The 14,103-nt window shown below is 39.2% G+C and overlaps 1 protein-coding gene across 1 annotated transcript; it reads left to right on the forward strand.

Moving 5' to 3' along the window:
- Window positions 1–7,266: 7,266 nt before the first annotated feature.
- Window positions 7,267–9,057, forward strand: LOC141613969 (uncharacterized). The gene has a single exon (XM_074432713.1). It carries the CDS (start codon window positions 7,267–7,269, stop codon window positions 9,055–9,057), a length of 1,791 nt encoding a protein of 596 aa, XP_074288814.1.
- The last annotated feature ends 5,046 nt before the right edge of the window (window positions 9,058–14,103 follow it).

Consider the following 14,103-nt stretch of genomic DNA (forward strand, 5'->3'; position numbering starts at 1 on the left):
CTCCCCCTAATTTTTCGGAAAAATATGCAATTGGACGCCCACACTGAATTAACGCGGCACCAATACTCACGCCGCTAGTATCACACTCGACCTCGAAAGGTTGAGAAAAGTCCGGTAGGGTCAAGATAGGCGCACTGCACAATCGAGACTTAATTGTTTCGAAGGGTTCTTGAGCCTCTTTTCCCCAGGAGAACGATCCCTTTTTCAAACAATTTGTAATAGGACTAGTGACAGAGCTAAAGTTATGAATAAAGCGTCTATAAAACGAGGCAAGACCATGAAAAGAGCGGACTTCACTAACCGTCTTAGGAGTCGGCCATGATTTAATTGCTTCGATTTTAGACGGGTCCACGGATATCCCTGCTACCGAGACTACATACCCCAAAAATACCACCCTGTCAACCAAAAAAGCACACTTTTCTAGTTTCCCGTAGAGTTTTTGCACCCTCAAAATATCAAAAACCTGTCTAAGATGGCTCACGTGCTCCACTTTGCTCTTACTATACACCAAAATGTCATCCAAATAAACCACGACAAACCTGCCCAAACACGGCTTCAAAATTTCGTTCATGAGTCGCATGAATGTACTAGGAGCATTAGTAAGACCGAATGGCATCACGGTCCATTTATACAACCCGTGTTTAGTTTTAAAAGCCGTCTTCCACTCGTCTCCTTCGCGCATTCGAATTTGATAATAGCCGCTCCGTAGATCAATTTTCAAAAATACAACTGAGCCATGGAGCTCATCCAACATATCATCGAATATTGGAATTGGGAAACGATACTTGATGGTAATATTATTCACAGCCCTACTATCCACACACATACGGCAAGAACCGTCCTTCTTAGGCACAAGTAAGACGGGTACGGCACAAGGACTTAGACTTTCTCTAACATAACCCCGACTGATAAGCTCATCAATCTGTTTTTGAAGCTCTTTGGTTTCCTCCGGATTGCAACGGTAGGCAGCCTTATTAGGCAAAGCGGCTCCCGGAATAAGATCAATTTGGTGTTCAATACCCCGAACAGGAGGTAAGCCTGGAGGTAATTCATCGGGAAACACATCTTGATAATCCTATAATAAATCAGCAATAAGGCTGTCCATTTCGAAAGGCTGACCCGCGACGGTCTCACTATTAGCAACAAGTAAGTATACCAACTCCCCACGCTTTAATGACTGCTCAATTTCTCGTTCATTAGTGAACAACGTATGACTCGAATTCTGTTTTGCCTTCGTGCTCATGGAACAGATTGCCTGAGAAGACATGGGTTTCAAAACAATTTTTTTGCCCTTATCTCGTAATTCGTATTCATTGCTCCTTCCCCTATGAGTCACATCCCGATCAAATTGCCACGGACGACCCAATAAGATATGGCACGCGTCCATCGGAATTACATCACACAGAATCTCATCCGTATAGGAACCCATAGCTAGCCCGACCCTCACTTGTTGAGTCACCCTAACACTGTTTCCGTCGTCGAGCCAGTGAAGTGAATATGGTCTAGGGTGCGCTGTAGTAACCAACCCCAATTTTGACACCATCTCACTAGAAGCAACGTTGGTGCAACTACCCCCGTCAATAATTACGCTACACCATTTATCCCCGACCCGACACTTGGTATGAAATAGCACATCACGCTGGTCCGAATCAACAGTCACGGTTTTAGCTTGAAGGGTCCTAAGAACTAACGCCGTATCGTAAATAGGCGCCTCGTACCCTTCCACTTCCTCCTCTTTGTCACCTTCATTAAAAACGAATACATCCCCCAAACGCTCCTCTCCTCTAACTCCTCTCGGTACTCAAAGGCTTCTCTCAAGGTAACCACTCGTTTATTGGGACACGAATTTTGATAGTGTCCGAATCCCTGACACTTAAAACACCTCACTTTAGAAAGACTGGTCTCCTTGGTCGAGCTAGAAGATTTTGAGGCAGTCACGTTATTAGTAGAGCTAGGACTCTTGGTTGGGTTAATACTGGATGTAGGGGTTGTAAATTTTATGGGTGACTCGGTTTTGGACCAAGTTTTGGGTTTAGCATAATCTGTATTCGACCCTACCCCATGTTTCGATTTGCCCTGAGACTCGAGTTTCAAACAAAGCCCGCAGAGCGTATCAAAATCAGAATAAGGATACAATTCCACTGTATAAGCAATATTATCATTTAATCCACGTAAGAACCTAGCCATCTCCTGTTCCTCTATCTCCTCCAATTCGCCCATTAAAGACAAACTTTCGAACTCATCGATATATTCTCCCACACTTAATTTCCCTTGTCTAAACTCAGCGATTTTACGGTAAGTAGCAATTTTATGAGTCGTAGGTACATACCGTTTGCGGAGTTTGCGTTTTAATGATTCCCATGAAGCGATTTTCTCCTTTCCGACACGGTCTCGTCTGGCCTTTAGACCTTTGAACCACAGCGAGGCGCCTTTACCCAATCGCAAAATAGCGTATTTGCACCTCTTCTCGTCACTGAGATCTTTAAAATCGAATAAGCGATCGATTTTCCTTTCCCACTCCAAGTAATCCTCCGGGTTTGTGCCACCAGTAAACTCCGGAAGTTCCGTGACTTTAAATTCGTCTTGCTTTGGGCGAAAGCCAGAACGGCTACCCGTCGGTCGATTTCGCAACAATTCTTGAAGATGATTGATTAGGGTCTCCTCGTCGTATTTTGCCATGGTAATTAGTTTCTTTTTTTCTTGTTTTTTTTTTTTTTTTTTTTTTTTTTTTTTTTTAAAAAAACATAACGAAACAATAGGATCGTCTCGATTAATGGAAAATCAAGAGCCGAAGTTCTGATACCACTTATGATACGAATTAGAAATGCGGAAGCGATATTTGATAAGTTAGACCTATAACTTATCAATAATGAACGAACTCAAGACCTATTGAGATCGATCAAAGTTAATATTCAAAGACACGTTTGAATAAATAACGGAAAAATGTTGAGCACGCAAGTTGTCTTCTTTTGATAAAAATTCTGAATGAATAACCCAATGCAAGAAGGCTATAAATAGCCAAGCACCTCAGACGTTTAGGAGCTACAAGCAAATGAAAAGCTAGCTAATTAAGGACACTTATTAATGCTAAACTAAGACTCCTTATTGAAACATTAAAACAGGAAACTAAAGAGCTACATTAAGACTTCCTTTATTAGCTAAGATAGTAAAGTTGTAGATGATAATTTGTAAACTTGTCACACATTATCTATCGACGGTCCACTGCAAGTTATTAAGCAAACGAACTGCGTCATCGAGCCAAACAGAGCACCCCTCTCCATTGCTAGCACAACACCGACATCATTGGCGCTCGTATCAACGTCACCCTTGTCACCCGTATCATTTATATAGTCAACTGATCAACATTAATCAGTAATGATCAGCTAACTAGAGTTAGACATTACTGTCGTTTGACGGTGGTGATCAGTTGATCCCTTAAGGTCACACCTAAAGGACAATTCCCTTAATAGACAAATTGATTAATTGTATGACGATACAAGTTAATCAATTCCTTAAAATTAAACAATTCATTTGTGAGAGAGAATATTTATATCTTATTGTAATTGGATTAAATAAGATTTATTTTAGTAATGGAAATACTTTATTACTAAAATTGATTATTGTTTGTGAAACAATTGAGATAAGGATGAATGGTTAATTATAATTACAATATGTTGTGAATTATAATTATATGACCCATTTTATTTATGTGATCAAAAATCACTAGTCAATTTGTTGTATGTAATTTAATTAATTTATAAAATGGTATTTATTTTATAAATATGCATTAAATTAATTAATAACATGTAACATACCACATGTGACATATTGTGTGACAAATGACAAATTGACAAAATAAAATGGTAGTCCATTTTATGTAAGTGGACCGAAATGGAGGGAGTTGTAGTGGATTGTGGTTGATTATTTTATGAGATAAAATGCATGTAATCATGCCTATACTACATAGCCTTACACCTACAATATTGAGAAGAGCAAAAAGAAAAAGAAAGATGTCATTCTTGGCCTCTTCTACCCGGCTCCCTCCTCTCTTTATTAAGAGAATTTTGTTCTCTTTTCAATACACCATTCACTCTACATGCATATATCCTATATTCTCTCTACCTCTCACAAAACAAGTTTTAGAACTTAGAAATTGTTCATCTAATATCATCAAAATATTGGATTACTAGTGTAGTAATAGTGATAATATTAGAATCTATTGTAAGGTATAATAATACACTAATCTAGTTAATTAGTATATTATTTTGAGGGATTTGTCTTGGGTGCAATCAAAGGAGGATCTCTACATTGGGATTTTGGAGGATCATCCAATACATCATAGCTCAAGAACAAATAAGGAAGGTGACCTTATTTGTGCCCTTATTTTCGAGCCACTTAACAATGTAAGGGACATTGTTTTTCCTTATTAATCGCTTATTTAGTTATGCATGCACTAGATCTAAAGAACACATATTAAGAAGTTAATTAGTTCACTATTATAAGAGTCTAATAATAGGTATATGAACCTAACACCTTAAGCGTCTTGGGTGTAACATTCCTAAGTCTCTTGTGGTGGATCGAATCCTCCACTCACTTCCCACCAAGTTTTCCCACTTTAGGGTAAACTACAACATAAATGGCATGGATAAGTGTTATCATGAAATTCATGCACTCCTCACCCAAGCGGAGAGGGATATGGAAGCTACTGGGAGTGAAAAAGGGGATGTTCTAACCATGAAGTTAAAGAACATGTCCCTTGGAGTTAAGAAAGGAAAGGGGAAGGAAAAGTCCCAATTCAAGAAATCGTCAAAGAAACAAGACAAGGGAAAAAGGATGGCCGTTGAGAATGGCAATCCCAAGGCAAAAATTGTCAAACTCTCCGAGGCCGAATGTTTCCATTGTAATGGGAAGGGGCATTATAGGAGGAGTTGTCCCAAATACTTGGAGGATCTCAAGGAAGGGCATGTGACGCCTATTGGTATGATTTCCTCTCTATATGTGATAGACGTTAATTATGCTTGCACTTCCACTTGGGTACTTGATACCGGATGTGGCTCTCACCTTTGTAATCATTTGCAGGGTTTAAGGGACGTGCAAGCACTAGCAAAAGGTGATGTGGATCTCCGCATGGGCAATGGAGCTAGAATAGCGGCCGTTTCCGTGGGGACCTATGTGCTCACTTTAGCTAGTGGTCTAGAGTTGTATTTAAATAAGTGTTATTTTGTACCAACTTTAACCAAGAACATCATCTTCATTTCCGCGTTAGACGCATAAGGCTTTTGTTTTATGATTTAGGACAATAGTTATACTTTTTCATTGAATGATGTGGTTTATGGCAAGGCCATTTCAATTGGAGGCATTTATGTTTTAAATCATGTTAATGACGTTTATCATGTTGAAACTAAAAAGCTCAAAACGGGTGATCCAAATGAATCCTACCTTTGGCATTGTCATTTATGCCACATAAACGAAAGACGCATTAAGAGACTTGCTTCATCAAAAGTGCTCAAACCATTTGATTTCGAATCTTATGGTACATGCGAGTCTTGCCTTTTAGGCAAGATGGCTCGTGCACCTTTTGCGGGAAAAGGGACACGAGCTAGTGAGATTTTGGCTCTCATACATACGGGTGTGTGTGGACCATTAACCATCACCGCTAGAGGAGGTTTTCACTACTTCATTACTTTTACTGATGACTTGAGTAGATATGGGTATGTCTACTTGATAAAGAATAAAAGTGAAGCTTTTGACAAGTTCAAGGAGTTTCAGAATGAAGTAGAGAACCAATTGGATAAAAAGTGTAAGACCCTACGATCCGATCGTGGTGGTGAATACCTAAATCATGAATTTGATTCACACCTAAAAGATTGTGGTATAGTATCACAATGGAATCCTCCTGGCACACCACAACTAAATGGAGTGGCCGAAAGGAGAAACCGAACTTTATTAGACATGGTTCGGTCTATGATGAGTCTAACTGAGATATGGATAGGGAAAGTCCCTCATTTGTCATTCATGTGCATTTGGGGTTGTGAAGCGTATTTTAAGATCAAGTCTGACAATAAGCTTGCACCCAGTTCTGACAAATGTCTTTTTGTAGGATATCCAAGGGAAACACGTGGCTATTACTTCTACAATAAACATGAGAACAAAGTGTTTGTGGCTCGTGATGCTGTCTTCCTAGAAAACGAGTTTATTTCTAGGAGACAGAGTGGGAGAAAATTTGAACTTGAAAAAGTTCGAGAGCCACAAACCGAGAATGAGGTAGAGGAGTGATACGATATTGATTGCCGAGGAAGTTAACTTAGACTGGGAGCAGTTAAATGAAACAGTCCCGCGGACTGTTCAGATCCATCAGCTATTTGGTGCCAAGTCCGAGTCAGCCAAAGGAGGCGTGTGTTTACTTGGGCTCCAAGTATAGTCTTACCCTGGACGCCAAGCAACAAAGACCGAGTTTGGAGAAGCAAGGAAACGTGCATAGGCAAGCACAAAGTCGATTGCCATATCTTTCCTTATTTAAGTTTTCCTAATTAGTAGTCTATCCGGTTTTAGGAAAGTTTCCAATTTTCTTAAAATCTGGTTTAGTTAATTATTTCCTTGTTGTTATTTCCTTTAATTATTTTTCCTAAAAGTATTAGGATTATAATCAGGCAAATTAGCCATAGCTTATGTCGAGTAAGATTAGGAAAGTCGATTGTTTCCTTAAGTCCTTCTAGGAGTCGGTCTAGCTTAGTATAAATAGGAAGCTATTGTATCCTTATTTCATCATCCAAGAATTATCAATAAACTTGCAAAGTTTTCGTTTACATTGTGTAAGCATCAAGGTTCGACGAGTTTCGTTCCAAACCCCGTTATTGTTTGATTCATTTTCGAACATTAACACGAGTTATAATCAATAGGTCTTGATTATAATTCACCATTGGTTGAGCTATAGGTCTAGCTCAAGCAAATATCCTTTTATTTTCTTGTTTCGTTTATATCACAAAAAACACATAAAAATTGCTAAGTTCTCGTTCTGAATCAGACAGTTCAATAAACCGTTCAAATCATATAAAATCGACAATCAGACAGTTCTCAGCACTGTCCAGTTCTATTAATTCCGCTGCAACTCTAACAAATTTTGTTCTTTTGAGTAATTTTCGTATCATTTGGCATCAGAGACAGATTTGTTGATCCAAGACGGTGATCATGGATTTTAATGATCCAAATTTTCTTCAAAATCTCCAAGAGGCTTTAAAGAACATCAACTTTACCCCAGGATAACGTATGCAACCACGGAGAGAACCAGTCAAGTACATGGATGAGTTCAAAGTCAATGAACTTCCGGAGTTTGTTGGTGGCACGGATCCCGAGGAATATTTTGAATGGGAAAGACAGATGGAGAGGATGTTTGACTTCAAGGACATTGATGATGAGAAGCGTTGCAAATATGCAATCTTGAAGCTACGCAAGAACGCATCTTTATGGTATGAAAGTTTGAAGGCTGCTAGGGCACGTGAAGGGAAGGAAAAACTAGCTTCGTGGGAGTCTTTAAAACGTAAGCTACGAAAGAGGTTTGTTCCCAAAACTCATAAGATTTATTTATATCGTAAATTGGCTGAATTAATGAAAGGGAGCTTGAGTATTGCCGATTATATTGCTGAATTTGAAAGAATAACCCTTATGAGTGAAGTAGAGGAGATTGAGGAACAAAAGATGGCTCGTTTCTTTCGAGGGTTAAACCTTAATATTGCTCATGCGGTCGAGATGCACCCTTATTCTTCTTTCGATATGTTATGTGATCTTTGTATCAAGGCGGAAGGGCAAAATAAGGCTAAACGTGCTAATGTAAGTAACTCATCGAAAGTTAATCCTTGGAGTAAACCTGATTTGTCTAAGAATATGGGAGCTAGTTCGAGTTCTAGTTCGAAACCCACTGTTCCAGCAACACCAGTCGCTCAAACAGTTCATAAGACTGTTCAGACGCCTAAAGAAAAGAGTTTGGCTACCGTTCGTTGTTTTAAGTGTCAAGGTTTTGGACACTTTCAGAATGCTTGTCCTAACAAAAGAAATATTACATTGCGAGAGGCCGTGGAAGTTCGTGATGAATTATTTGAAGAAGACAATGAAGATGGATTATTTCTAATGAATGAAGCCGAGGAAGGAGAGGTAGATTTTGAGCCTTATGAACCACCTATGTATGATACTAATCTTGTTCTACGACGTACTTTACAAGCTAATACAGAGCCTATTACAACGGAGCAACGAGACCATATTTTTCATACAAAGTGTCAAGTGAAAGACAAGTGGTGTAGTGTGATTATTGATGGGGGAAGTTGCACGAATGTGGCTTCAACGGAGATGGTAGATAAATTGGCACTCGTTACTATGGTACATCCTAAACCTTATAATTTACATTGGCTTGATGATGGTAGCAAGGTGAAAGTTACAAGGCAGGTACGTGTTGGTTTTACAATGGGTTCTTACAAGGACGAGGTGCTTTGTGACGTTATTCCTATGGATGCTTGTCATATTCTTTTAGGACATCCTTGGCAATTTGATCGTAATGTTAATCATAATGGAAGAAGTAATGAATATTCTTTATTGGTGAATGGCAAGAAGATAGTATTGTGTTCTATGTCCCCGGAAGCAATTCGAGCTATGCACGTAAAGAAGGGTAAGAAACCAAGTTTGTCTATGTTTGCTAGTGAACGAGAGGTGGAGCAAGCTATTGATGATGTCGAAACAGTATATGGATTGGTCTCAAGTGAGAGTCCTACAAAGACCATCACAACGAGTCTTGAAGATGGAATACTTAAAGAATTATTGCACGAGTTTAAGGATGTTTTCCCCGAAGATGTACCACCGGGTTTGCCTCATATTTGTGGAATTGAACATCAAATTGATCTCGTACCAGGTGCCCCACTTCCTAACAAGGCCGCTTATCGTAGTAATCCCGAGGAGACCAAGGAGTTACAACGTCAAATTGAAGAACTCATGGAGCGTGGTTATGTTCGTGAAAGTATGAGTCCTTGTGCCGTTCCCGCATTGCTTGTACCTAAAAAGGATGGGACGTAGAGGATGTGCATCGATAGTAGAGCGGTAAATAATATTACTATCAAATATCGCTTTCCTATTCCAAGACTTGATGATATGTTAGATGAGCTTCATGGTTCGGTCATATTTTCAAAAATCGATTTGAGAAGTGGTTATCATCAGATTCGAATGCGTGAAGGTGATGAATGGAAGACCGCGTTCAAAACAAAGCATGGTTTATATAAGTGGTTGGTAATGCCATTCGGTCTCACTAATGCCCCAAGTACTTTTATGAGATTAATGAATGAAGTTTTGAAACCATTCTTGGGACAGTTTATTGTCGTCTACTTGGACGATATTCTAATTTATAGTAAGAGTATCCAGGAACATTTTGAACACTTACGGGCAGTGTTTGAAACACTTCGAAAACAGCAGCTATATGGTAAGGCCGAGAAGTGTACATTCTTGGTAGATAACGTGATGTTCTTGGGTTATGTTGTCTCGAAAGATGGAGTATCGGTTGATCAAACAAAGATAGAGGCTATTCGTTCTTGGCCAAGTCCTAAAACAGTAACTGAGGTTAGATCTTTTCATGGACTTGCTTCCTACTATCGATGTTTTATTCGTGATTTTAGTACCGTTACTAGTCCTATTACGGAGTGTATGAAGAAAGGCACATTCTATTGGAGCGAGGCTGCCGAAGGGGCGTTTAAAACAATTAAAAGGAAGCTATGTGAAGCTCCCGTGTTAGCATTACCCGACTTCTCACAACCTTTCGAAGTCGAATGCGATGCTTGTGGTGTAGGGATTGGAGCTGTTCTAATTCAAAATAAGCGACCTATTGCTTATTTCTCGGAGAAGTTAGGAGGAGCTCGACTTAATTATTCAACCTATGACAAGGAATTTTATGCTATTGTTAGAGCTCTTAATCATTGGAGTCATTATCTTCGTCCTAGTCACTTTATTTTACACTCGGATCATGAATCATTAAAACATATACATGGGCAACAAAAGTTGAATCCGAGGCATGCTAAGTGGGTTGAATTTCTACAATCATTTCATTTTTCATCAAAGTATAAGGATGGTAAGAGTAACGTTGTGGAAGATGCTCTTTCACGCCGTTATTCATTGTTATCTACACTTGAAGTTCGTTTGCTAGGTTTTGAGATCTTGAAAGATTACTATATTGAAGATATTGATTTTGGAGAGATTTACAAGGAATGTCAAGATGGTTCCTTCAAAGACTTCGTGATTCATGACGGATTCCTCTTCAAAGGTAATCTTCTTTGTGTACCTAAGCATTCAGTTTGTGAATTATTGGTGCATGAAGCACATGGAGGTGGGTTAGCTGGTCATTTTGGTGTGCAAAAGACGTTGGATGTATTGAAGGAACATTTTCATTGGCCAAAGATGCAAGGAGATGTATACAACATTGTGAGCAAGTGTGTGACTTGTTATCTTATGAAAAGCAAGTTCAAGCTCGGAGAATACACCCCATTGTCGATTCCAATTAGACCATGGGAAGATGTGTCGATGGATTTCATTATTGCATTGCCTCGCACTCAACGAGGTAAGGATGCTATCATGGTAGTAGTTGATCGTTTCTCCAAGATGGCGCATTTTGTGGCTTGTAACAAGGCGGATGACGCAAGCAATGTGGCTGATTTGTATTATAATGAGATCGTTCGTCTACATGGAATACCAAAGACAATAGTTTCTGATCGTGATTCAAAATTTTTGAGTTACTTTTGGAACACATTATGGAGGAAGGTTGGAACAAAGCTCCTGTTTAGTACTTCACACCATCCACAAACAGAAGGGCAAACTGAAGTTACTAATCGTATTCTTGGAACTATTTTGCGAGGATTGGTAAGCAAGACTCAAAAGGATTGGGATTTAAAATTATCACATGCCGAGTTCGCTTATAATAGTTCTCCCACGTTTGCAACAACTCACTCTCCATTTGAAGTTGTTTATGGTTTGAATCCTTACTTACCATTAGACTTGATACCGCTACCTAAAGATGAATTGGTGCATAAGGATGCGGAGTCAAAATTGAAGTCTATGATCAAGTTGCATGAACAGGTAAGGGAACGGATCAAAACCGTTAATGAGGCTTACAAGAAGAAATCAAACAAACATAGGAAGCCAAGGCTTTTTAATCCAGGAGATTTGGTATGGTTACATTTGAGGAAAGAAAAGTTCCCTAGCAAGAGGAAGAACAAATTAATGCCAAGGGCCGAGGGACCTTACAAAGTGATCGAGAAAGGGAATGATAATGCATACAAGATCGAACTTCCAGGAGACTATGGAGTACATGCTACATTTAATGTCGGGGATCTATCTCCATACCTTGACGATGATGGGATTTCTGAATTGAGGACAATTCCTTTCAAAGGGGGAGGGGGTGATACGATATTGATTGCCGAGGAAGTTAACTTAGACTGGGAGCAGTTAAATGAAACAGTCCCGCGGACTGTTCAGATCCATCAGCTATTTGGTGCCAAGTCCGAGTCAGCCAAAGGAGTCGTGTGTTTACTTGGGCTCCAAGTATAGTCTTACCTTGGACGCCAAGCAACAAAGACCGAATTTGGAGAAGCAAGGAAACGTGCATAGGCAAGCACAAAGTCGATTGCCATATCTTTCCTGATTTAAGTTTTCCTAATTAGTAGTCTATCCAGTTTTAGGAAAGTTTCCAATTTTCTTAAAATCTGGTTTAGTTAATTACTTCCTTGTTGTTATTTCCTTTAATTATTTTTCCTAAAAGTATTAGGATTATAATAAGGCAAATTAGCCATAGCTTATGTCGAGTAAGATTAGGAAAGTCGATTGTTTCCTTAAGTCCATCTAGGAGTCGGTCTAGCTTAGTATAAATAGGGAGCTATTGTATCCCTATTTCATCATCCAAGAATTATCAATAAACTTGCAAAGTTTTCGTTTACATTGTGTAAGCATCAAGGTTCGACGAGTTTCGTTCCAAACCCCGTTATTGTTTGACGCGTTTTCGAACATTAACACGAGTTATAATCAATAGGTCTTGATTATAATTCACCATTGGTTGAGCTATAGGTCTAGCTCAAGCAAATATCCTTTTATTTTCTTCTTTCGTTTATATCACAAAAAACACATAAAAATTGCTAAGTTCTCGTTCCGAATCAGACAGTTCAATAAACCGTTCAAATCATATAAAATAGACAATCAGACAGTTCTCAGCACTGTCCAGTTCTATTAATTCCGCTGCAACTCTAACAAATTTTGTTCTTTTGAGTAATTTTCGTATCAAGGAGAACGTGGAGGATAGCATTCCCTCTTCCTCTGCAACGGTAATTGTTCCTAGAAAGTCAAGTAGGATTTCTAATCCACCTGACCGCTACCTTGGGAACATCGAAGAGGATGGTGTTTTGTTACTTTTGGAAAGTGATGAACCCACTACCTACAAATCGGCCATGTCTAGTCCTGACTCCTCGCTTTGGCTAGAAGCCATGCGGTCCGAAATGGATTCCATGTACGAGAACCAAGTATGGGACTTGGTCGATTTACCTGAGGTTGTGCGACCCCTTCAGTGTAAATGGATATATAAAATTAAGCTCGGTGTGGATAAACATGTAGATGTTTACAAAGCTAGATTGGTGGCAAAAGGTTTCACCCAAATTCATGGTCTACACTATGACGAAACCTTCGCTCACGTCGCTATACTTCGGTCCATTAGGATAATCTTAGCGGTTGCCGCGTTTCATGATTATGAGATTTGGCAAATGGATGTCAAAACCGCCTTCTTGAATGAGATTCTAGAAGAAGAAGTGTACATGATACAACCTGAAGGTTTTGTGGATACATCTAACCCTAAGAAGGTGTGTAAGCTCAAGAAGTCCATCTATGGTCTTAAGCAAGCATCTCGGAGTTGGAATCATCGCTTTGATCATGTTATTAAACAATACGGTTTCTGTAACGCCCCGGTTTATGAAGGAGCCTTTAGCAAGACATTCCCTAATAAACCGGACTGTTACCATCTCGGTTTCCCGAGGTAGTGAATAACAAAGTACAACAAAACCAAAGTACTTTAAATTAAAACTTAACGATTACGTGTTTATTACAAATTATCCAACTAATACTTAATATAAGATAAATACAACCCACAGCGGAAAATAAAATAAGTGATAAAATCTTCTATGTGGTCTAGACTTCTAGGTAGATTGGCCAAGTCCTCACGCATCCCATAGCTCCCAAGTCAGCTAATCTTTAGAACTCACAAATCTGCTCCCATTATGGTTCATCACGGTGTTCACGAATACACAGGGTCAACCACGAGGTTGAGTAGGGAAAACAATGAAACAATAAATATGATATGCATGCTCCTCCGTCACCTCCATCTCCATCTCAACACATATCTCATATCTCATACCCCGGACAACCCAGCCATACCGATCCCCGGTAGACTATATATATCGACCGAAGTCGATCTGCCAGCTCAACAGCTGAGGACACCAGGGCAAGTCCTGCAGAACCCGCCTGGGCCTTATCACAACATCACATCGTATCTCAACATCGTCACCACCACATCCTCCTCCAACTCCCATGCATATGAAATGCTCAACAGTAATTAATGCAATGCAATATGTATATAATTCATCGAACGATAAATCATAAAGTCATGCCGTTACCCATTTGTTGTGATATCATACTCAATACGATCAAAACAGTCAATCACCTTTCCGAATATAAATGATAACGTAAATCAACAACCAGGAATCAAGTCAACACAATTCAACAATGACGATAATAAGACAAGTGTATTTCCCTACCTCAAGTGCCAGCAAATCCAATTAAGCAGTTAAGCAGTCCAATGGACAGATGCCCAATAATATATCATCACGGAATCGCTCTCTGAAAGATAAATAATGATAACAATTACTTCACTATTCCCGTTCCCAAGATAGAGGGTTATTAATGATAGAATTTCCTTAAAATGGAAACTTTCCCGATATAGAAATTTTCTATTTCAACTAACCCGATTCAAAACCCGACTTGAATTATTTAACTGACTCGGAAATTAAATTGGATAATTAATATGATAATTAAATGAATTAT

The sequence above is a fragment of the Silene latifolia genome, chromosome 11 (assembly GCF_048544455.1).
Source record: "Silene latifolia isolate original U9 population chromosome 11, ASM4854445v1, whole genome shotgun sequence".
In the NCBI taxonomy this organism is placed as follows: domain Eukaryota; kingdom Viridiplantae; phylum Streptophyta; class Magnoliopsida; order Caryophyllales; family Caryophyllaceae; genus Silene; species Silene latifolia.